This window comes from Protopterus annectens, chromosome 6.part0 (genome assembly GCF_019279795.1).
Source record: "Protopterus annectens isolate FY-2018-M chromosome 6.part0, PAN1.0, whole genome shotgun sequence".
NCBI lineage: Eukaryota > Metazoa > Chordata > Ceratodontiformes > Protopteridae > Protopterus > Protopterus annectens.
The window spans coordinates 69,627,726-69,652,127 of NC_056737.1; the positions used below are offsets into that span (position 1 = coordinate 69,627,726).

A 24,402-nucleotide genomic window follows, 5' to 3' on the forward strand; every position below is an offset into this window, starting at 1 on the left:
ACTGTTTTAGTTTAGATATGGTGGCCTGTAGGTTAATGAAGATGGGAGAACCATGTAATAGAGAGGGGAGTAAGTATGTAGCGGCATGAGTGACTCTGGTGGATGCCGTATTACTGTCTAACAGATTTAGCTCCAGTGTTATCCCCTCCCCAACACCTTTCAGGAAATATTCACATGCATAACTCCTCCTGCTTTCACTAGGGAACTCTGCAAAGCCAATTATACGACAGTGATGCATCCTGATACTATTGTGGGATGCCTTACCAGTAGCAAGAAACATGAACCGTCTGGCTATGTACAGTCACTATTTAAACACAGGCTCCAAACTGGTTTTGTGCCAAACCTGTGAAGGACTGCAACAGTTATCCCCACTGCACAAGAGCCGGCCATCCACGGACACAGAGAACTATCGATCCTTAAGCCTGACTAGTCTAGTATGTAAAGCCATAGTCATGGATAATGTAAATGATGACCTAGGAAATTTACAGACACTAGATCCAACTCAGTTTTGTTTGAAGGGTAGGTCATGCCTTCTCCTCTTGGTGGACTTCAAGATATTTGCCAGAGCAATGGACAAGGTTAAGATGGTGCACACTGCCTACTTTGTTCTGGCCAAAGCATTCAACACAATACCCCCATTTTAAACAAGCTCACTGAATTAGATAACACCTACGTCACGTACTGGATAGTCAACTGGCTTGCTGACAGGACCCAAGAAATTATGATACAGGAGTCTACCTCCACAAAAATACCAGACACTCCATGCTGTGTCCGCATCTGTTTGCCATCCACTTCTCAGAAGTCAAGGTGAATGTCAAAGTCCTCTGGCTGATTGAGTGCACAGATGATTGCACAGTAGATGCAGTCAGTAAAGCACCCTCCCCAAGACAAATAGCTTCTAAAAAGGCCTGGCACAGACTAATAACTGGTGCCAGCTAGAGTATTGGTCTTACTCATTACCAAGAAGTGCATAATAGTCTTTTAGTTAAAAAAAAAAAAAAAAAAAAAAAAAAAAAAATTAAAGCCACCACCACACACACAAATTACTACATTGAAAATACACCCCTGAGAGTCCACACAGTAATCGGTGATTTGGGAACGCATGTACACATAGACTTGGCTTTTGACCATCATGTGTCTGCAATAGTAAGGAAATCATTGTATGGTGCACAATTTATATGCACTAGTGTGTCATCCAGTATTAAAGATGTCATTCTGCCTTGCTGTGCCTCATAAGGCCACTCATTAAGTACATTGCCCCCTTTGGCAGGCATAACAAAACTGGAAATGTCCACAGGAGTTCCTCACAAAAATGAATACTTGGGTTAGAAAACTAGTACTATGCGGACCACCCCAAAGCCTTGTCTTTATACTCTGCTTCCTACAGGCTGCTCAGAGGCGAGCTGTGTGTGGCCTACAAATAATCCTCTGTTCCAGTCTAAATGGACCTATTGTATGTCCACAAAATAATTAGCATCAGAAAAACACCTGATCCAGGGATCTAAACCTCACCTGCATCATAAATAGGACATACTGGAGGGACAGGTTTGTGTCTGAGGTTGCCCCCCTTCTCGGGGACAGGCTTCCCATCCACATGAAGCAATGTTTTTTCTCTCTGTATTTATTCAATCAAAACTTGGATCAGAGGATGAGGAATCATAAACTTACTCTGTCTGGCACCTATGTCTCTGTTGGAGAGAAGAAGCTTGTAACTGCTTGACCATGCAAGCCTAAGTTTAAATACCCCCAAAAGCCTAAGGGAACAATGTTTATGATGTGTTTGAAATGCACATCTAGGCTTAAAAAGGCCCTTTAGGGTCATTATCCTAGTATTCTCTTATGATCCATCTTTCCCTGCTTGTTTCTACCCTAGAGGTGCCCATGATGCTATTCAACATGGCTCATCAAACAGACGCCTTCATCCCTCTACATCACTGAGGAGGATCATGGCAGGAGTTACTTTTGGTTATGATTGCATTTGGGAAACCTTTTATCATAGTGAGTGTGTGTGTACAACTCAAGGTAGTTTATTATGGAAGCAGTTTTCTGCTGGAATGGCGCACACTTCCTCCAGCAACCTACTCTGCCCCCACTGTTCAGTGTCTTGGTGTATTTGTTTGTCTCAAGATTTCAGAGGTTAGCAAGGCCATTTGGAGGGACATATTCTGTTGTATAGGAGCACCTTGACCACTGACTAGATGGAAAGTAGCGTTGGGATCAAAAGTTGACATTAATGAAATAGATTTTGGTCCCCAAACTGCATTATTTCTTTGTCTTCCTTGACACATCTACCTGTTTCTACATTAGCTAGCTGGAGAGAACAACTTTCAGTTGTGCATTGCTCATAAATGAACACGTATGAAATGAGAGGTGATGAGCAGGTGTAGGTAACAGAACACCTACAGTTTCCCCATTGGAAAACCTACCTCTTGATGACAGAGTTGCATACGTTGGTTATATTGCTTTCCCCTAGGTACTGGAAGTGATAACTCACTGTGTGGTCTTTTCATAGTTCTGTGACCGTAGAGTAAGCATGTTTAAGTATGGGAATATGGGGGTTCAGTTCTTCACGTGGTGGTGCAAGGGGGGCCATACTCCAGGCCAAAAAATGCATTCTGCTTGTGTTTTCTTTGGCTTTAACTGTTTCTTTTGACAGGTTGAAACTTTAAGCTGTTGATCATCTGAGAACCATAGCAGATCCATTTTATTGTATGTTCCATTAATTTTCCTACCCCCCCCCCCCCAAGTCATTTTGTCCAGGGATTATACCACTTTACTTTTCTTATGCCAAACAAATTAGCACAGTACAACCCTGGTGCTTTTTCTCAGCTCTGGAGATGTTACCATAAGATTATTGAGGACTGGCAGCAGATGTCTGCAGCTGTTCTCTTTCTGGATGAAGGTTGAGAATACTTGTAGATTGTTGAGGTAAGGGTACTTTTTCGATCTTCGTTAAATTGTTTGGTGTGCTGGTACTTGTTATAATCCCTGTGTCTAAGGCACATTTATTATGGGCTTGCTTTACAGTAACCAGAAAATGGTTAAGTAGGTTGTGGAGAAAGTTGAAGCCTTTGGGGTGATTGAGTGGTGAGGGTTATTGCACAGATAAGATATAAAGAAGATAATTCCCTCTCTCAGAAAGGTACCTTATTTAGCACTGATTATTTAATTGCAACTTGGATGCTTATATTGATGATCACTCCAGTATTACCAAGACTTGAGATCCATCCTCCACCAGGGATTGCACTTTACATGGCAATTCACTTGACTTTGCTTACATTGTTATGCCTCACTGAGGTCCCTGTTTCCTTTTTTCCCCACTGTTTTTCCTGTTTGTTCAGTAAACATGTTAAAAGGTAAAAAAAAAATATATATATATATATATATATATAATGTATAATTACTGAAAGCAGGATTGGACTTATCTTTTGGAAAGTTTAACAAATGACTGTGAAACTGAGTGCATATTAGATCTTACTACATAGAATTGAGTATTAAATTTAAATACAATTTAAAATTGTATTTGTGTGAATCTGGTCCATGTATGCCATGTTTTTTTCAGATTTCCAAGGTAGCGTTGAGAAATGAAGACAGTAAAATAATTAGAATTTAAAGGTGCTGTACTCCTTGGCAAAATGGTCAGTGAGCGTTTTCATCATTTGGATTCAGTGTCTTATCCATCTCTGCTCTGATAATGCCATTATGAACCTTCTGTACTCTGCAATCCTAGGTTGACCACAGACTGCATTTGGCTTGTATACTGAGAAACAAATATTAGTTACTTGTGTTGCACACCGATTGTTGCTACACTTGCATTTTTCCTTTAAGGAAAACTAAGATTGATACTTTTTCATTGTAGAGTTTTGTGCTTTGTACCTAGGCTATAGATGGAAAAGGTCCCTTGTGGACATTACCCCAGTAAACAAAATAGCTAAGTAAAATGAGTTACTTGTATTCTACAAGTATTTAGTAGTGTTAGGTGATACCTTTGGGGACTATGGAATCACATCGGCACCTATATTCTTGCAGGAGCACAGTGGTCCATTATATCTGACAGAGGGTATAGTGATGGCCTGGCAACATGACATAGAGGTATAAAGCACTGACCCTGCCCCAGAAAACCCTAGCAGAACTGTAGGTGGGACTGGACAGAGAGGATGGGAATGAGGACCCAATACCAGCTCATCCATCTTTGGGGGAAGGATGGCTGCCTAGGCTCACTGCAGTGTATCTCTTGGTCAGGAAGTTGTGCATACACAGAAGTGCATATTATGAACTTTTTGAAGGTGTCCATTACAGAACTTGCAAAGCCGCCACACTGGGTGGGTGGTTAGGGCACACTCCTTGGTAGCAGCTTGACACTACCCCAGTGTCCTTGTTCTCCTCACCATCCCAAGACATGGCCAGATTGAGTCCAAGGGAGGCTAAGACAGGTCCAGTAGATCCAGAGAATGAGGAGGGCAGCTTGGTAGTAGCTGATGGTCAGCTGTGGGGAAGTTACAGCAGTAAGGGTTATTAAGATGGCACAAGCAAAAAAGTCACTAGATTAGATTCATCAATCACCTTTTTGAAAGTAATGGAATATAAAAAGTTTTATTAGGGCAATAGGAATTTGATTCAGGGCTGAAACATTATTCAGAGGTTGCAAAATCAGAGAATTAATTGTGGAGCTGGATATTATCATGTAACCTGTGCACAGCAGGTATAATGTGCTAATTTCTGAATGGGTTGCTCTTACCTAGTAGCCTTTCATCTTTTTGTACAGCAGTTTACAGTGTATAACTCGAAGATCCTGTCTCACTCAGTCCTTTTTTTCCCCTCTATTTTATTTCAGGTTATCATTGGCACTCAGACGATCTTAGCAAATGGAGGTCTCAGGGCAGTTTCAGGGACACACACACTGGCTTTGGCAGCCAAACATCATTCAACACCTCTCATTGTCTGTGCACCAATGTTCAAACTCACCCCTCAGGTTAGTCATATCATCTATGGTCTGTTATGTAGTTCATAAAATCTAAAGTAAGGCATAAAATAATGTTGGAAAGCCTGCTTTGTCTGCACATACATAGAATATGTTGATGTAAGAAGACCAGTTGTCTGTCAAGTCTGACTCTTTACAGCCACCCCCATGCATCATTATTTCTTACTGCAGCCCTGAGTGCTGTCCTTAGATTACTGTTTGTTCTTGGTTAATTTTGCTCCTTGGTATAAAAGCCTTTTTCTCCATAATGTTTTGACTCTGTCATTAACATAATTCATTGGCACTTCAGCTTTGAACAAGTGGCAGCAGTGTCAAGTCCTTCACACAGTCTGCTTCCTGACCCATCGCCACCGAAACCCAAATGCTGCCCTTCATATGATTGACTTGGATCCAAGTGTAAATGAATGGCCACAATAATTTTTCTCTTTGCTGCTCTCACATTCATGCGCATCTCTTCCCAACAAACTTTTATCAGTGATTGTTTGAGGGATCAGGTAAGTATAGTATTGCTTTACCTTGTGATTATTTTTATTTGAATTCATTAAGATGGGTACAGCACTGATTACAAATTACCAAATTCAGTCTCAACCTGGGGAAACAGTGATAACAGTAAATGTATTCTGTCTTTCCTAGATGCACGTACTACTTTTCTTCCACAGAGATGGCCACTTTCTGGCTACACTTCTGACTTTTTACTATGATGAAAGTGAAAAAAAACTGCAAATTTTAATGCAGTTCATCTTGTTCTTGTACATATAGTTGAGCAATGATAATGAAATTGTACTTTGGAGAAGAAAGATGTGTATAACAGCAAATATAGCAACTTTCTGTGAACATCTCTGATGTTTGTGGTGAAAGTGAAAAAATAGCCATAGTAATGTCTTTCAATTTCTTAATTTGAGATGCGTATAGTATCCCAAACCATACCAGCAATTGTTAGCAGTAACCAAGTATTTGCATTCACACACAGTTTGTCTCTATAGCTCCCACAACAAAATCCTACTTGTTCCTAAGGTGACTGACTCTGACTCTGATCAAAGTGAAAAGTAATGGTTACAGGTGCATATTTCAATTTGCTGCTCCCATGCACATGGTTGCCCCTCTCTGGTAAGCCATATCAGTGATTGTTTGACAGCATTGAAGTCCCGTTTGCTTTTACAGTCTGTCTCTCCAGCTCCTACCCCAAGAATTACTGCATTCTATTTTGCCCTTCAGATGTGTAACTGTGACTGGTCTGAAAGAATGTTCATGTAATTTTTCAGCTTACCGCTGTAACATTGTTTTACTGTCCCTTCTTAACAGGCCATATGAGTGATCATTTTGCAGTGATGTATTTCCATTTTCTTTCACATACCATCTGCCTTTCCATCTCCCACACCTGATTGTTTGCAAGCCATATTGATGATTGTATCTTAGTGATCAGGTGATGCCCCTTTGCTTTCTAAAACAGTCTGTCTCCCACCTCTTACCTTTCACTTCTTATCCTCTCATGCCGAGTATGATCAGTGTGAAAAGAATAAATAATTGGTATTTTAACTTGTTGCCCTAATATACATGCCCTTGCACTTGATGATTTTGTGTGTATGTGTGTGTGTGTGTGTATATATATATATATATATATATATATATATATATATATATATATATATATATATAAAATGTATGTTTTATATATATATATATATATATATATATATATATATATATATATAAAAATATAAAATGTATGTTATATATATATATATATATATATATATATATAAAATGTATGTTTTATATATATAAGTACAGTGGATATAAAAAGTTTACATACCCCTGTTAAAATGCCAGGTTTTTGTGATATAAAAAATGAGACCACAATAAATAATTTCAAAACTTTTCCCACCTTTAATGTGACTTAATAACCTGTACAATTCAATTGAAAAACAAACAAATCTGTTAGGGGAAAAAATATAAAAAATTAAAAAACATACATTAAGTTGGCTGCATAAGTGTGCACACCTTTAAACTAATACTTTGTTGAAGCACCTTTTGATTTAATTACAACATTCAGTCTTCTTGGGTAGGAGTCTGTCAGCATGACACATCTTGACTTGGCAATATTTGCCCACTTTTCCTTGCAAAAGCTCTCCAAATCTTTCAGATTGTGAGGACGTCTCTTGTGCACAGCCCTCTTCAGGTCACCCCCACAGATTTTCTGGGCCATTCCAAAACTTTAATTTTCTTCTGGTGAAGCCATTCTTTTGTTGATTTGGATGTATGCTTGGGGTCATTGTCGTGTTGAAAGGTGAAATTACTCTTCATCTTCAGCTTTCTAGCAGACACCTGAAGGGTTTGGGTCAAAAGTGACTGGTATTTGGAACTCTTCATAATTCCCTCCACCTTGACTAAAGTCTCCGTTCCAGCCGAAGAAAAGCAACCCCAAAGCATGATACTTCCACCACCATGCTTCACCGTGGGGATGGTATTTTTTTGGTGATGCGAAGTGTTTTTGCGCCAAAAAGTTCAACCTTGGTCTTATTAGCCCATAACACATTTTTCCTCATGCTTTTGGGTGACTTGATATATTGTTTTGCAAATTTTAGCCGGACCTGGATGTTTTTCTGTGTAAGAAAAGGCTTCTGTCATGCAACCCTACCCCATAGCCCAGGCGTATGGAGAATACGGGAGATTGTTGTTACATGTAGTACACAAGTACTTGCCAGAAATTACTGCAGCTCCTTCAGTGTTGCTGTAGGTCTCTTGGCAACCTTCCTGACTAGTTTTCGTCTTTTTTTTTATCAGTTTTGGAGGGACGTCCAGTTCTTTGCAACGTCACCGTTGTCCCATATTTTCTCCACTTTTTGATGACTGTCTTCAGTGTGTTCCATGGTATATCCAATGCTGTGGAACTTGTTTTTTACCCATCTTCTGACTGATACCTTTCAACAATGAGATCCCTTTTATGCACTGTAAGCTGTCTGCAAACCAAGGCTTTTGCTGTAGCAGGCAATTGAGTAAATGTCAGGGAAATCCTACATGACATCTAAACTTTATTTGGGGTTAGTCATAGTCTCTCTCATTGATGGCAGGTGTGTACCCAAGAAGACTGAATGTAGTAATTAAATCAAAAGGTGCTTCAACAAAGTTTTAATTTAAGGTTGTGCACACTTATGCAACCAGCTTATTGTATGCATTTTATTTTTTATATTTTTTCCCCTAACAGATTTTTGTTTTTAAACTGAATTGTACAGGTTATAGGTCACATTAAAGGTGGGAAAAGTTTTGAAATGATCTATTGTGGTCTAATTTTTTTATATCACAAAAACCTGCATTTTAACAGAGGTGTGTAAATTTTTATATCCACTGTGTGTATATATATTTCAAAATACTCACCAAATCGCTGAAAGCTCATTTCACTGAATCACATTTCATTCAATGTAAGTACTGTTGGGAAAATAAAACATATATGCCCTTTTCCCCACTGTAGTGCGATTCTGGAGTTAGTGTATATATAGTTGGGAGTGGGGGTACAGGTGGGTGGGTTCTGTGCACACTCCCAGAAGGAAAAGTCAGAATACACCTATGCTCAACAACACCTTAAATACATTTCAAAGTGTGTGTGAACATGATCTCAGACTTTTGCTTAAAGAACCCAGCGAACATGCATGGTACAGGCTTACTGCTCCTAAGCAGCAAGCCTTGCATGCATTCAGCTGTGACAGCAATCTGCGTATCATGAAAGCAGATAAGGGGACAGGTCTGGTCCTAATGGAGCAGGAACTCTATATTGGAAAAATGTCAAACCTACTGCAGGATCAGCATTTTTACAAGACAGTTTCCTTAACAGAAGTTAACAAACACTTCTCAGCAGTAGACAAACTGCTCAGAACATTGGAAAGAGAACAGCTCTTCAGAGCTGGAGCACTCTTTGTGTCGAGACCGTGACGCCTTCGAGGTCATGCGGAGAGTGTTGTCCCCACAGACTGCCCCACTATCGGTTCCAATCGTTCTGTACCCCTCGGTGCCTGTGACAACCTGTGCTCCTCCTCCAGCCCCAAAGCGTAGGGAACCTATGCCCCAGGACACCCCATAGGGTGAACCCTCTTCTTCCGAAACCTCCCCCAGCGCATTCTGAGCAGGCTTTCCGGAAGAAAAAGTGCAAGAGGAAGCACCAAGACTCCCCTGAATCTGTCACCTCAGATACAGACCTGGATGAATCAGAGGGGGTCCCCAAGGTCCCCTCTCTGAAGACGTTTCCTTTTTGGACATCCTTGAGATTCTCAGGCAGAGGCATAGCTGGACTTCCCTAGCCCCCTCCGAGGACGAGTCTGTATACCTGGACGCATTTGGTTCCCGACCTTCCACCTCCTGAGTGTCTCCGCTTTTTGATCCACTCATGTCTGTAGTGTCTTAAAGGTTTGGTCAGCTCCAGATTCCATGGAACCTGTCCCGAGGAGACCCAATAAATTTATCACAGCTCCTCAAGACAAACAATTCTTGACTAAAGGTGTCCCAGTTGATACCATGGCGGTAGCAGCAGCCACAAAGAGAGAGTTAGCTGAAACCTCCTCATCTGTCCATCCACCGAATAAAGGCTCTCGTACAATGGACAGATATGGAAAGCAAATGTTTTCATCAGCGATGTTCTCCCTAGGGGCCCTGAACTATCTTTCCCATTTTACTAGGCTTCAGAGGGATCTCGTAAAAGAGCTAGGAGATACCCTACAAGATCCCACAGCTGAGGGAGCTTCAGCCAAGGTAGCTACCCAGCTGGCGACTCTAAATTCAGTAGTCAACTCCTCCATGAGGCTTATTTAATATGCAGCCGATGGAGCGAGTAGAGCTGCAGGAACAGGAGTGGCTCTTAGGAGACATTCTTGGCTGCGGCTGTGTCAATTTGCGGAACCTTTCAGAGCGTCCTTCACCAATACTCCCTTTGATGGCTCCCTCTCTCTTTGGGCCTCAGGTGAAAGACACACTTACCGGGTGCCAGCAGGAAGGCAATTCACTCTCTGCTGTCTGAGTCCATTTTTCCACTCCTACCAGACCATACCCAAAGGGTCAGAAGAGTGGAAATTTGTGGTTTCGAAACTCCCAGGGACCCTTGCCTGATGCACGTGCTGAATTTTCCCCCAGGGGCAGAGGGGGAAATAATAATGGCAGATGCCGCCCTCGTGGCAGAAGGGGTCCGCAAAATCAGGGTGACAGAGATGCGTTCTCTTCCAAACCCTATCAACATCCCTGAAGGGATGCCCGACTGCTCAACTCTGGAGGTAGTTGGGGGAAGGCTTTCATTGTATCCAGTCGCCCTGCAAAATATTACAAAAGACAAATGGGTACTCTCCATTATATCTGGAGGTTACAAGATTCCCTTCCATCAACCCCCCTTTTATTCAAAAAAATCCATTCCAGATGTTCCACCCAATCGAAGGGATCAGGCAGTCACAGAAGTTTCAAGACTGCTAGAAAAAAGAGCCATCCAGGAAGTCCCCGCAGACCAAGTAGGATCCGGGACTTACTCCAGATTCTTTTTAGTGCCCAAAAAGACAGGGGACTGGAGACCAGTTCTGGATCTCAGCAGGTTAAACAAATCTGTACAAAAAGAAAAGTTCCAGATGGTAACACTGCAGTCTATTCTCCCCTTTCTGAGTCAGGACAACTGGATGTGCTCCATAGAGCTTCAGGAAGCGTACTATCATATAAAAATGGACAGACGGTCCAGGAGATTTCTACTTTTCCAGCTAGGGGCCAGTCATTACCAATTCAGAGCTCTGCCCTTTGGTCTCACCACAGCCTCCAGGGAGTTCAAATGCATGGCAGTAGTCACGGCTCACCTGAGACGTCTAGGATTACAGGTGTTTACTTATCTGGACGACTGGCTCCTCACTGCTACCACCAGGCAACAACTTAGAGGCACGAGATTACACCATCACATCCTGTGCTCAACTAGGCATCACAATAAACTTTGAAAAATCTGCCTTGCTGCCCTGTCAATCTGTTACATACATAGGAGCAGAGCTAAACACAAGAAAAATGATTGTAAAATTGCCTCAGGAAAGAGCTTACTTTATTCGAAAACAGGTGTCACTTCTCCTGAGGAGCAAAAGAATTCAAGTCAAATATGTTCTTCAAGCTTTAGGGTCCATGTCAGCAGCCATTCTTCTAGTTCCCTTGGCACGCTTTCACATGAGAATCCTTCAGTGGCTTCTTTTCACACAATGGTCCTTCCAGGAATTACCCATGTCTCACATGATGCTAATTACGGAATCTTGAAAAAGACACCTTTCCTGGTGGATGGTCTCCCCACTAGTTACTCAGGGCAGACCTTTCATGGAATCCCATCTGGTTGCCACAGTGACCACAAAACGCTTCCCTGATAGGGTGGGGGGCATTATCGACAGTCCAAGACACTTGGCAACCTCACGAGTACCACTTGTACATCAACGTCCTGGAGAGGAGACCGGTGCTCCTAGTGTTGCAAGCTCTCCAAGACTCTCTTCCTGCCGGGACTATTGCAATACAGATGGACAATATGTCAGTGGTTTGGTACATCAACAAATTGGGCGGAACTAGGTCTTGTCCCTTGTGCCAAGAGGCCCTCAGACTGTGGCAATGGGCGATTTCCTCCCAATGTTTTCTGACAGCAACGGATATCCCTGGGACATCCAATGTAATAGCGGACAGGCTCAGCAGGGCTATCCTCATGCCTCACGACTGGTCTCTGAAACAGGAAGTTATGGATCTTATTTTCCGCAAATGGGGCCAGCCTTTCTGCAATCTCTTTGTCTCTCCCCTCAAAAACAAATGCAGCAGCTACTTCTCCCTTGTTCCTCCTCCAAGTCAGACACCCAGGGACGCTCTAGTCCACGATTGGCCTCAGGGACACCTTTATGCATTTCCCCCCTTTCCCCTAATTCCAAAAGTCATTCAGAAAGCAAAATCATTGGGTTGCAAAATGATCCTCATTGCCCCCTTTTGGCCTCGACTGATTTGGTTTCCATTCCTTCACCCCCACCTGCTCGCCCAGCCTTGGATTCTGGACCCAGTACCGGACCTCTTGATTCATCAATCAGGTGGGCTACACCAATCCCTCCAATCTCTCAAGCTCACAGCTTGGTTACTCCACTTCCAGTCCTAGCCAGGCTCCCCAATATTTCCCCAGCAGTGCGTGATATTATTGATGTTCTTCGTCTCACATTGCTGCAGTCATAACCTGTGGGGTAGTACGCTGTCCTCGATCGGCCCGAATACCAAAGAGCTGGGCTGGCGTCGGTCATTGTCACCTAGAGCTGACGTCAGTACGTCGTAGTACATAAGCGCATGACCGACGCCATATCCTCTGTCTTTCTTGCCGCGTGGTCCGAAGCAGAAGCAGCGTTTGCAAGTGCCGTTCGGCGTTCTGAAATTTTCATTTATCGAGTTTCAGACCTAAGACCAAGTTGGGCTAAGTACCCCATTGGGGAAATCTTTGTCTTTTCTTGCCTCAGTTATCCGGATGTCAGAAAAAGTTAATAATTGCATTTCTTGTGGGAAACAGATACCTCATAGGGATTTTCATTCTTTCTGTATTCCTTGCTTAGGGCCTGAGCACGACGTGGTCGGGTGTCGCTTTTGTGCTAGATTTAACAAGCGCACCATTAAACGGAGATTAGACTGTGCCAGGCTTGTTTTCGGTAAAAGGTGTAACTATAACATGCCGTCGGATCCTCTGATGCCCGCTACCGCTAAAAAGCGTAAAGATAGATCTTTGAAGTCTAAACCGGATGAGTCGTCCATTGCGGACGCCGGTTCTACGGAGCCTCCGGTTGAGCCTGTGGATCCTGCCGAGGGTTCGGCTGAATTCCATGGGGAACATTTACTTTTACAGGAGTTGGCCTCTCAGGAGTTAGGCCCGGCTGAAGGTGCTTCTCAGGTGTCGGTAGTTCCATCTTTACAGAAGGTTATTAGGCCTTCTACTTCAGTGGCTAAAGCTCATGCTAAGGCCAAACCTTGTCATGTTGGCCCTGGTCATAGTTCTAGCTCTCCAGCCCCTGTTCCTAAAAAGCATATGTTAAAAATGGCTGAGGACTTGATTACTTTGATCAGGGGTTCTATGCCCCGGAGAAGAGGCCTAGGGTGGAGGCAGATTTAGAGGGGATGGATCATTCCTCAGACTACTCTGATTCCTCAGCTGAAGAAATTCACGAATTCCCTTCTTATTTGGATTCGGATGCAGAGGACTCCTGTCCTTCTGCTTCTCCTCCAGAGGATTTTTCTTTTTCTGAGACTTTACATTCCATGAGGGAGCATTTCAAGTGGGAAGGTCAGGATTTTTCGGATTCTCGGAAACGGCTCAGGGAATTTTTGTTTCTGCCACAGCATAGGCCCTTGGCTATTCCTCCTGTCTTGGAAGTTGTTCAGGATGTTTTTTCTGAATCTTCCCTTAATCCTGATTCTTTACCTCCTGCCCCTGTTAAGCCAGACAGATATTATAGAGTTCCTGAAGCACATAAGTATTTGTACAAGAGTCCTAGAGCTGATCCGGAAACTATTACTCAAGGTCCGAAGGGTATTAGGGCTTCTGTGGCGAAGAATCCAGTTCCTTTGGATAAAGATTCTAGAGCTTTAGATAGATGGGGGAAAAAAGTGTACACCTCCTCTATGTTAGCTATGAGGGCTTTGAATTGCCAATTTCATATGCTGAAGTATCAGAATTTTTTGTTAGGTCAATTGAAATCTAAGGTGGATGCTTTATCTGAGGGTATAGAGTGTAAGGAGCTCCAGGAGTTGGTTCATGCATCAGATCAAGTTGGCAAGCATTCTTTGCAGTGTGGTTTTGATGCTCTTCAGGCTGCATCCAGGGTGGCTGCTACAGGTTCAGTTATTCGTAGACATGCCTGGCTTAAGGATCAAAATTTGTCAGAGCATGTTAAGGCTCGATTTTGGATGCTCCTCTTCAATCTGAAGTACTTTTGGTCCTTCTGTGGAATCGGTTTTGAAAAGATGGAAGATAAGGCTAAGTCTATGCAGACGGTCAAAGATTTTATGCAGGTGCAGCCCCCTAAGTTTAGTAGGAATTGGCCTGCTAGAGGATGGTCTTATCCTTCTTCGGATTATCAGTCTAAGGGCAGGTCTAGGCGTGGTAGAGGCAGAGCTCATGCTCAGGGTTCTTTCAGACCTAGGACTTGGAGTTCTCCTGCACAGTCTTCTGGTGAGGGCAGGGGTCAGCCTTTTCGTAAACAGACCCAATGACCTGTATCTTCCGCTGCCAGACCCTTCTCTACTGGCAGCTCCTCTAGGAGGAAAGTTGGGACTTTTCAAACAAAACTGGCATTTGGTCACCCAGGACAAATGGGTGTTGGATATAATAAATCATGGGTACAAGTTTTATTTTCACACTTTTCCTCCTTTCAAAGGCATGCCGGATGTGCCTCCTCAGCAAAGGATGGAGGCTCAGGAGCAAATTTCTTTACTTTTACAGATGGGGGCAATTCAGGTGGTCCCTCCGTCAGAAGTAGGCCTAGGTTTGTATTCCCGTCATTCCTAGTGCCAAAGAAAGGAAACACTTGGAGGCCAATTCTGGATTTGTCCATTCTCAATACCTACCTAGACATTCCAAAGTTCAAGATGTTAACATTACAACAACTTCTGCCTATGCTGGGCGAAGATCACTGGATGGTAACCCTGGATCTCAAAGAGGCCTATCTTCACATCCCTATCAGGCCCAGCTGCAGGAGATTCCTGAGATTTCGGGCTGGTACTTCTCATTATCAGTTCTCTGCATTGCCCTTTGGTTTATCTACTGCCCAGAGTATTCACAAAGTTCTGGCTCCTGTAATTGCTTTTTCAGACAGAGAGGAATACAAATTTATCCTTATCTGGACGATTGCCTGATTCTTGCTCAAAACAAAGACAAGTTACTACAACATCTCCAGTATGTAATGGCAGTTTTAAGGTGCCTAGGGTATTCTGTGAACGAAATAAAGTCCAGTCTACTGCCCTCTCAGGACATGTGCTTTCTGGGTGTGAGACTGAATACAGCTTCTCAGATGGCATTTCTGACCCCGGACAAACAAAGAACTCTTCATCTATACTTCCAGCAGTTATCAGTAATGTCCAGGCTGACTGCAAGGACAGTCCTTCAAGCCTTGGGGTTCTGGCATCTTGCATTCTAGTACTTCCCAATGCCAAACTGCATATGAGGAAGCTACAATGGTATCTCAAAAGTGTGGACTCAACACTGCCACGGTTTGGACACTGTCATTCGGATTATACCTTGCATCCAGAAGGAATTCTTGTGGTGGGCTCAGGAATGTCACCTAAACAAGGAACTCTCTGTGACCTGACCAGAGGCGAGTCAGATCCTAACGACGGATGCCTCGGACTTGGCTTGGGGAGCACACTTCAATGGGAAATGGATACAAGACATGTGGCCTCCCAAACTACTACATTTGCATATCAACATGAAGGAGATGTTAGCAGTCCAATTTGCTTTGATGGCCTTCAAGGATCTACTTCAGCTGGGACAGGTGTTGATTCAAACAGACAACACAACAGTCATGTGGTACATCAACAAGCAGGGGGGAACCCATTCCTACCCTCTTTGCAGACAAGCAATGATTTTGTGGGAGACTGCTCTGAGTTTGCAAATCAATCTTCAAGCACGGTTTCTGCCAGGAGCACAGAACTCCCTAGCAGATGTATTGAGCAGGCAAATTGTGGATCCCCATGAGTGGAAACTGGATCCTCAGGTATTCAAACAATTGACCGTGGCTTGGGGAACTCCAGACATAGATCTGTTCGCTTCTCCACTGAATTTTCAACTGCCAAAATTTTGCACAAAGATGTTCCACCCAAATGCTTGGAAAGTGGATGCTCTATCTTTCAGTTGGAACAACCTTCACGTTTATGCTTTTCCTCCTCTGCCTCTTCTTCCCAAGGTACTCTTGAAAGTCAGGTGGGACAAGCCTTGCATGATTCTAATAGCACCAGATTGGCCACGTCAGCATTGGTATCCTCTGCTGAGGAGTTTAATTCAGGAGCCTCCTTGGCTTCTGCCACAGGTTCCTCATTTGTTATCCCAGTCAAACAATCATTTTCTCAATGTTCGGTTGCAGTCCCTGCATCTGACAGCCTGGCGTATTCTGTGATGGAGCGGTGGGGTCTCAGCTTCCTCAACAGGTTTTAGATGTCATTTTGGAAGCCAGGCGGCCTAGTACTAGAAAAGTTTATGCTGATAAATGGAAGAGATTTTTTCTTTGGAGCACAGCAAAGGGCTTTGATGTTTCAGTGCCTAATTTGAGTTTTGCACTACAGTATCTTACTGAATTACTGGACAAGGGTTTGTCATTCTCTTCTGTGAAGGTTCATGCTGCAGCCATTTCTGCTCACTATGATTGTGACCCTCCTTTATTTTCTCACCCTTTGTTCAAACAATTTCTTAGAGGGGCAAAGAATATAAGACCCCCACGTAGAGCTCCTACTCCTTCCTGGGATCTCAATTTTGTGTTGGAGAAGCTTACTTTACCTCCTTTTGAACCTGCAGCTACGTCTGAATTGAAGTTTTTGTCTTGAAGTCTGCTTTTTGTTGGCCATTACTTCTGCTAGGAGGGTATCTGAATTGCAGGCACTCATGGCAGTTGAACCCTTTCTGATATTTCATAAGGATAGAGTTTCTTTGTGAACTAACCCTACTTTTATGCCTAAAGTGATTTCTAATGTGGCCTTGAACCAGTCTATTCATTTGCCTACTTTTTATGCTGATCCCCAAAATAAGGGGGAAAAAGTCTTGCATTCTTTGGATATCCACAGGCAGTTACGTTACTATTTGAGCAGAACTAAGGAGTTCAGACAGACTCAACAGTTATTTGTTTCTTTTGCTTTGGGTTCACAAGGGAAAGCTGTTTCAAAGCAGACTATTTCAAAGTGGATTGGTCAATGTATTGCTTTTGTTATTCTCATCATGGGAAGAATGTTCCTGCTGGGATCAGACCTCATTCTACTAGGGCTACTGCCACATCTACTGCTTTTTGAGGGGTGTAGCTACTAAGGATATTTTGGAGGCAGCTACTTGGAGTTCAGTACACACTTTTACTAAGCATTACCACCTCCCTCTTTATTCCAAGTCCAGGGCTGGGTTTGCCACTGCAGTTTTACAGGGCATGTTAGCAGCTCCTAATGCTATTTAGTTTGCCAGCCTCCCTTTTCCTTTGCTTTGGGATTCTACCCACAGGTTATGACTGCAGCAATGTGAGACGAAGAACATAGTACAGTTTTGTACCTACCATAAATGTAGATGTTCGAGGATCTACATTGCTGCAGTCCTATTATCCCTCCCTCCTTCCCCTCTATAGTTTGTGGTTGCTGTGTTTTTTATTTTAGGATTATCTTTATTTCCACACTGGTAGTTGTTGGGTGTTTACTATTTTGGCTCTGGCCTTCTTTCATTCTTAGGCCTCCTGACATCTGGGGCAAGAAAGACTGAGGATATGGCGTCGGTCATGCGCTTATGTACTATGACGTACTGACGTCAGCTCTAGGCGACAATGACCGACGCCAGCCCAGCTCTTTGGTATTCGGGCCGATCGAGGACAGCGGACTACCCCACAGGTTATGACTGCAGCAATGTAGATCCTCGAACATCTACATTTATGGTAGGTACAAAACTGTACTTTTCCTCCCATAAGACAAATACAAGGAAAGTCTATGCTAGCAAATGGAAAAGATTCTCTTACTGGGCAGAATCCAGGAATTTAGATCCTTTTACAGCTCCTGTACATGAGATTTTGTATTTCTTAGCAGAACTGTTTCATTCTGGTGCAGCGGCTGCTACCATCAGAGTACAACTACCTGCCATTTCAAATTTTCACGTCTGAGTTTCCAACTTTAGCATAATGTCTCACAAACTCTGTAAGGCCTTCATGAGGGGTACATCTCTACTTAGACCCCCATTGAAAGAGCCCCTTCCACCTTGTGATCTCATTTTAGTTCTGGCCTCCTTGATACTGCCACCCTTTGAACCAGCAGCATCATGTTCCTTGAAATTTCTCTCTTGGAAAACTCTCTTCCTAGTTGCTATTACTTCTGCCAGATGTATTTCAGAACTTCATGCACTATGTGTTCGATCTCCCTACGTAGTTTTTCACAAAGACAGAGGTGTTCTTCGTGTTTCACTGTTGCAGTCATCACATTTGGGTTATATGCTTGCAGTAGCCCTCAGTTGGCTTGATTATCAAAGTGTTGGGTCCTGCGTTGATTGCTGTCTCATCTTCCGTGACATCAGGTAGTCAGGGGTATAAAGCATGCAGCCGACGCCATTGCTTCGGTCTTTCCTGCCGTGTGGTGCCCAAAGTAGAAGCAGTTCGCAAGTGCCGGTCGGCCGACTCCTGAAATTTCAAAGCTAAGTACCCCATTGGGGAAACTTTTCTTGCTGTAAACCGATGTCGGTAAAAGTCAAGAATTGTATTTCTCGTGGAAAGCAAATACCTCACAAAGATTTTCATTCGTACTGTATTCCTTTCTTAGGCTCTGACCACGACGTACCTTGCTGTCGGTTTTGTGCCTTATTTAAGCAACGAACTGTTTGTCATCGGTATATTTACGCTTCTAAATATTTTGGTACTCTGTTCAGTTATCCAGCTATCTCTTCGGTAAGCCATCCGACTACCGAAATTCCGAAAAAATGCAAAGATAAAGACAGAGATGGGCCGCCTAGGTCCAAAGCTGCCGACGACACTTCTCCTAAGCCAGACGCCAGTTCGCCAGTACTCAGTGAGGTGCTTCCGCAACCCCTAATACCAGCTACTTAAAATTTGCAGGCCTCTACTGAGATCCATTCGGAGTCCGGTATGCTATGAGATGTTTCAGCTGTGGAACCTGCAGAAGTCTCTACCTTGGATGGGTCCGGAGCCGCTGTGCAGGCACCGGCTTCTGAGTGTGTTGTGTATTCAGGCCTACTGACTTGCATATTAAACTGATGCCATCTTCTTCTTCTTCAAGACGTAAAACTCGAACCATGCCTAGAAAACTGACGCCCAGACCACATGGTCAGGCCTCTCTGCCTAAAAAACAAATGATAAGAATGGCTGAAGACCTTATTACTTTAATTAGGGGAAGCCAACCTTCCCCCCTCTGAGACCTAGGATTGAATTTGCTTATGATACTTCTGACCAGGATTCTGAAATTTCTGTTTCCTCTGATGACCAGGATTTAACATTATCTACCTATGAGGATTCTGATGCAGAGGACTCTTCCCTCTGTCCCCCCCCCCCCCCCCCCCAGAGGATTTCTCTTTTGGTGAAACCCTGCATACTCTTAGGGAGCTCATTTGCTGGGAAAGCCAGGATTACTTTGATTCTAAAAAGAGGCTTAGGGATTTCCTACTCCTGCTCCAACACAGGCCCTTAGCTATCCCTCCTGTACTAGACATTGTTGCCTTTTCGGAATCTAGCTTGGCCCCTGACTCTTTATCTACTGCTCCCAGAAAACCTGATGGATATTACAGGGTTCCTGACAATCACAAGTTCCTTTTTAAAAATCCTGCTGCGGATCCTGAGACCGTTTTACTGCCAAAAATCCTACCTCCTCTGATAGAGACTCCAGGGCGCTGGATAGATGGGGTAAGAAGGTATACACTTCTGCAACTTTGGCTATTAGGACCTTAAACTGCCAGTTTCATATGTTAAAGTAGCAGCATATTATTGGATTGCTTAAACAGAAAATGATGTTGATTCCTGACTGTGCTGAAAATAAGGATTTACAGGATTTAATGCATTCTTCTAAACAGGTTGGAAAAGCATACTTTGCAATGTGGTTTTGATTCTCTAGAGGCATCTTGCAAGGCTGCTGTCACTGGGTCTGTACTTATAAGGCATGCTTGACTTAAGGAGCAATCTTTGCCAGATCATGTTAAAGCTAAATTACTGGATACCCTCTTAAATCAGGACCACCTGTTTGGCAACAAAGCGGAAGTTGTTCTTAAAAAGATGGAGGAAAAAGCTAAATATATGCAAACTGTTAAAGATTCCGTATAAGTACAACCTCTAAGATTTAGTAGGCATTGGCCCTCTAAGAACTGGTCTTTTCCTGCCTCTTCCAGACCTTCTCAGTCCAAACTCAGAACCAGCAGAACACCCAGGCTGCAGTCCCAGGGTACGAACAGAACTAAACAATGGGGGGCTCCCACTTCCAAATCAGGGAGTAGTAAGACTCTCCCCCCCCCCCTTGGTAAACTGTCTCAGTAACTTCCAAGCACTTCTCAACTGTGACTGCTCTTTTAGGGGGAAATATTGCTCTGCAGGCAAAAAACTGGGAACTCATTACCCAGGACAAATGGGTTTTAAATATAGTTTCCCAAGGATACAGATTTCACTTCCACACATTACCAAGCCCAAACGGTTGGTCAGATGGGCAGAGGCTCAAATCTCTCTTAAGCATAAAGGCTATTCAATCTGTACCACAAGAGGAAAAGGGACAATGTTTCTACTCAAGACTTTTCCTGGTACCCAGAAAAGACAACTCATGGCGTCCTATCCTGGCCCTTTCTATCTTAAACACCTTTTTGGTGATTCCAAAATTCAAGATGCTAACTCTTCACCAGTTACTTCCTATGCTAGGCAAAGATGTCTGGTTGGTGACACTGGATTTAAAGGAAGCCTACCTGCACATCCCAATCAGGGAATCTTGCAGAAGATACTTACGCTTCAAAGCAGGCTACATGCACTATCAGTTCTCTGCACTGCCCTATGGCTTATCTACTGCGCCCATGGTATTCACAAAGGCCATAGCTCCAGTCATTGCATTTTGCAGGCAAAGAAATATTCAAATATACCTATACCTGGACGATTGTCTAATTCAGGCAGAAAGCCAGGACATACTTTTGAATCATCTGGCATTTGTACAAAAGGTGCTAACTTGTCTGCGGTACACCATAAACGAAAAGAAGTCACATCTGGTACCCTGTCAACAAATTATATTCCTGGGAGCAAGCTTGAACACAACTTCCCAGATGGCTTTCCTCACGCCAGAGAAACCTATGGTGTCAACATTCTCAGGATCTAGAAGCAATGATTCATGTCATACCTTGCCTACAGTTAGAGTTCCTTTGGTGGGCTGAGGCCTGCCACCAAAACAAGGGACTACCATTCACTCTACCCCTGCCGCCCAAACCCTAACAACATACGCATCAGACTATGCATGGGGGGGGGCTCACCTGGCAGGGAAGTGCATTCAGGGCAAATGGAACCCAAGTCAAATGCACCTGCATATCAATCGGAAAGAAATGTTAGCTGTACAGAATGCTCTGACAGCCTTCAAGGACCACATTCTTCCAGGACAATTAATGGTAAAGATGGACAACACCACTTATGCAGTACATAAACAAGTGGGGGGGGTACCCATTCTTACCCCCTCTGCAGACTAGCCATGGCTCTGTGGAACACAGCCTTGAGCTACCAAGTGCATCTATAGACTCAATTCCTGCCAGGAAAACTAAATACACTGGCAGACAAACTAAGCAGAAGTCTCATGGACCCCCACGAGTGGAAACTGAAACCAAAGACTTTCAACATGTTGATAAACAAATGGGGGAGCCCAGGTATAGACCTGTTTGCCTCTCCCCAGAACTACCATTTGGACAAATTCTGCACAAGGACTCCCCACAAACAAGCTTGGAAAGTGGATGCTCTGTCCTTCAGCTGGAAAAGTTTATCAGTGTATGCCTTTCCTCTTCTGCCTCTCCTCTCCAAAGTACAGGAAAAAACAAAGACTATACTGATTGCACCAGACTGGCGACACCAACACTGGTACCCCCTCTTGCTCAGTTTGTCACTGCTGGCTCCTTAGCACCTGCCCCAGACCCCTACCCTGCTGTCGCAGCAGGAGAGCCAGATTATGCACCCTCAGCTTCAACCCTTGAACCTGGCAGCCTGGCTAATTACCAAATCTCTCCGTTACCATCCCTCAGTAAACAAGTGTTGGATGTCATTTTGGAGGCAAGGAGGCCTAGTACTAGAAAATCTTATGCGGAAAAATGGAAAAGACTATGTGCCTGGAACCAAACTCAAGGGATGGGCACAGCAGTGCCCACTTTATCTCAGATTCTTCAGTACTTAACTGAGATGCTTCACAAGGGCCGTTCTTTTTCCTCCGTAAAAATTCACACCTCAGCCATGTCAGCTCATTACAACACAGAACCACCCCTCTTTTCTCATCCATTGCTCAAGCAGTTCCTCAGAGGAGCCAAAAATTTAAGATCACCAGGAGAGCCCCAACTCCAGCCTGGGACCTGAACTTTGTATTGGAAAAACTCACTCTTCCTACTTTTGAGCCAGCTGCAAGTGCGTAGTTAAAATTCCTTTCTTGGAAAACAGCCTTCCTTTTAGCAATCACTTCAGCAAGAAGGTTACCTGAATTACAGGCCCTTATGGCAGTGGAGCCTTTCATCATCTTTCATGTGGACAGGGTGTCCCTCAGGACCAATCTCTCCTTCATGCCCAAGGTGGTATCCAGTGTGGCTCTTAATCCATTTAATTTGCCAACCTTCTTTTCTAATCCATAGAACAAAAGGGAATGGATACTGCACTCCTTAGAGGTGCACAGACAACTTAGATTTTACTTGGACAGGACTAAACCTCAAAGGAAATCGGAACAACTGCTGCTGACATTTGCTGCAGGGGCAGAGGGGAAGGCTGTTTCAAAGCAAACCATTTCTAAATGGTATCCAGTGTGGCTCTTAATCAATCCATTTCATTTGCCAACCTTCTTTTCTAATCCATAGAACAAAAGGGAATGGATACTGCACTCCTTAGAGGTGCACAGACAACTTAGATTTTACTTGGACAGGACTAAACCTCAAAGTAAATCGGAACAACTGCTGCTGACATTTGCTGCAGGGGCAGAGGGGAAGGCTGTTTCAAAGCAAACCATTTCTAAATGGATAGGCCATTGCATTCATTTCTGCTATAAGCACCATGCAAAACTTATCCCACAGGGGATTAGACCCCATTCAACCAGGGCTGCATCTACCTGTACAGCCTTTCTCAGAGGTGTCCCTACCAGGGACATCCTAGAAGCTGCTACCTGGAGTTCTGTACATACTTACAACAAGCATTACCATTTACCAATTTTCTCTAAATCAAGAGCTGGCTTTGCCACTGTAGTCTTGCAGGGCCTTATAGCTGGTCTTAATGCTATCTAAATTCCTCCTCCCATCCTTAGCTTTGGGAATCTACCCAAATGTGATGAATGCAACAGTGAAACATGAAGAACATAGTACAGTTGTGTACACTTACTATAAATGTAGATGTTCAAGTGTATTCACTGTTGCAGTCCTGGTTACCCTCCCTCCAGCCCCCTGAAGTCTTTCGGCTATACCTCTACTCTCCTTTACTATGCTTAAAAGCTTTCTGGTGTATTTGCTTTTTTGTTTATATATATATATATATATATATATATATATATATATATATATATACATTTTTTTTTTATGTTGCTTCCCATTAGGGGGGCACCTGACATCTGGGGCAAGAAAAACTTGTAATGATGTCGGCTGCATGCTTTAATACCCCTGACTACCTGACGTCACGGAAGATGAGACCGCAACCAGCGCAGGACCCAAGACTTTGATAATCAGGCCGACTGAGGGCTACTGCAAGCAGATAACCCAAATGTGATGACTCCAACAGTGAATACACTCAAACATCTACATTAATGGTAAGTGTACACAACTGTACTTTTCTCTGAGAACCAACCCATCTTTTCTACCTAAGGTTTGTTCAGTACACAATTTGAATCAATCCATTGAACTTCCTTTCTTTTTCTCTAATCATTCCAACAAGGCAGAATACAGATCACACCAACTGGATGTGCATAGACAACTACGTTTCTGTCTCCATAGAACTAAAGAGATGAGAAAATCAGATCAGTTGTTCCTTTCATTTGCTAACAACAAAAAAAAGGCCTCCAGTTTCTAAAGTAACATAGTCAAAATGGTTATCGGACACTATAGGCCATACCTACCATTTGCGACAAAAAGTTCTTCCAGAAAAACCCAAAGGTCATTCAACCAGGTCAGTAGCTACTTCGGTAGCATTTCAATCTAGATTGCCCATAGATTCAGTTTGTGCAGCAGCTACTTGGGCAGATCCTCATACATTCATTTCTCATTACAAAGTAGATGTGGTCTCCCGGGGCCGGGCTTCCTTTGGTTCCACAGTTCTGAAGAGTCTGTTCCAGTGAGCCACCCAGGATTGAGGTGCTAGATGCTGTCCCATCCAGCAAGAAAGAAGGCGAGATTGGACAACTTAACATAAAGAAGTTATGTACCTACCAAAACGTTCTATGTTAGTCGTCCTTCATCTCACCTTCCTTCTTGCATCCCTCCCTCCTTCCCCCTTCCTCGAAGATTGAAAAAAAAAGAAAAGGAAAGGTTTTTTTTTTAAATTTGGTTTTCAACCCGGGCC

At 43.4% G+C, this 24,402-nt stretch overlaps 1 protein-coding gene across 1 annotated transcript in view; it reads left to right on the top strand.

Annotated features, from left to right (window-relative positions):
- The window catches only part of LOC122804168 (translation initiation factor eIF-2B subunit beta), a gene marked incomplete at its 5' end in the record, with an annotated part of 72,528 nt that overhangs the window by 29,155 nt on the left and 18,971 nt on the right, over window positions 1–24,402 (top strand). The window contains 1 exon segment of the mRNA XM_044073857.1: window positions 4,835–4,972. Coding sequence (XP_043929792.1) covers window positions 4,835–4,972 — 138 coding nt within the window.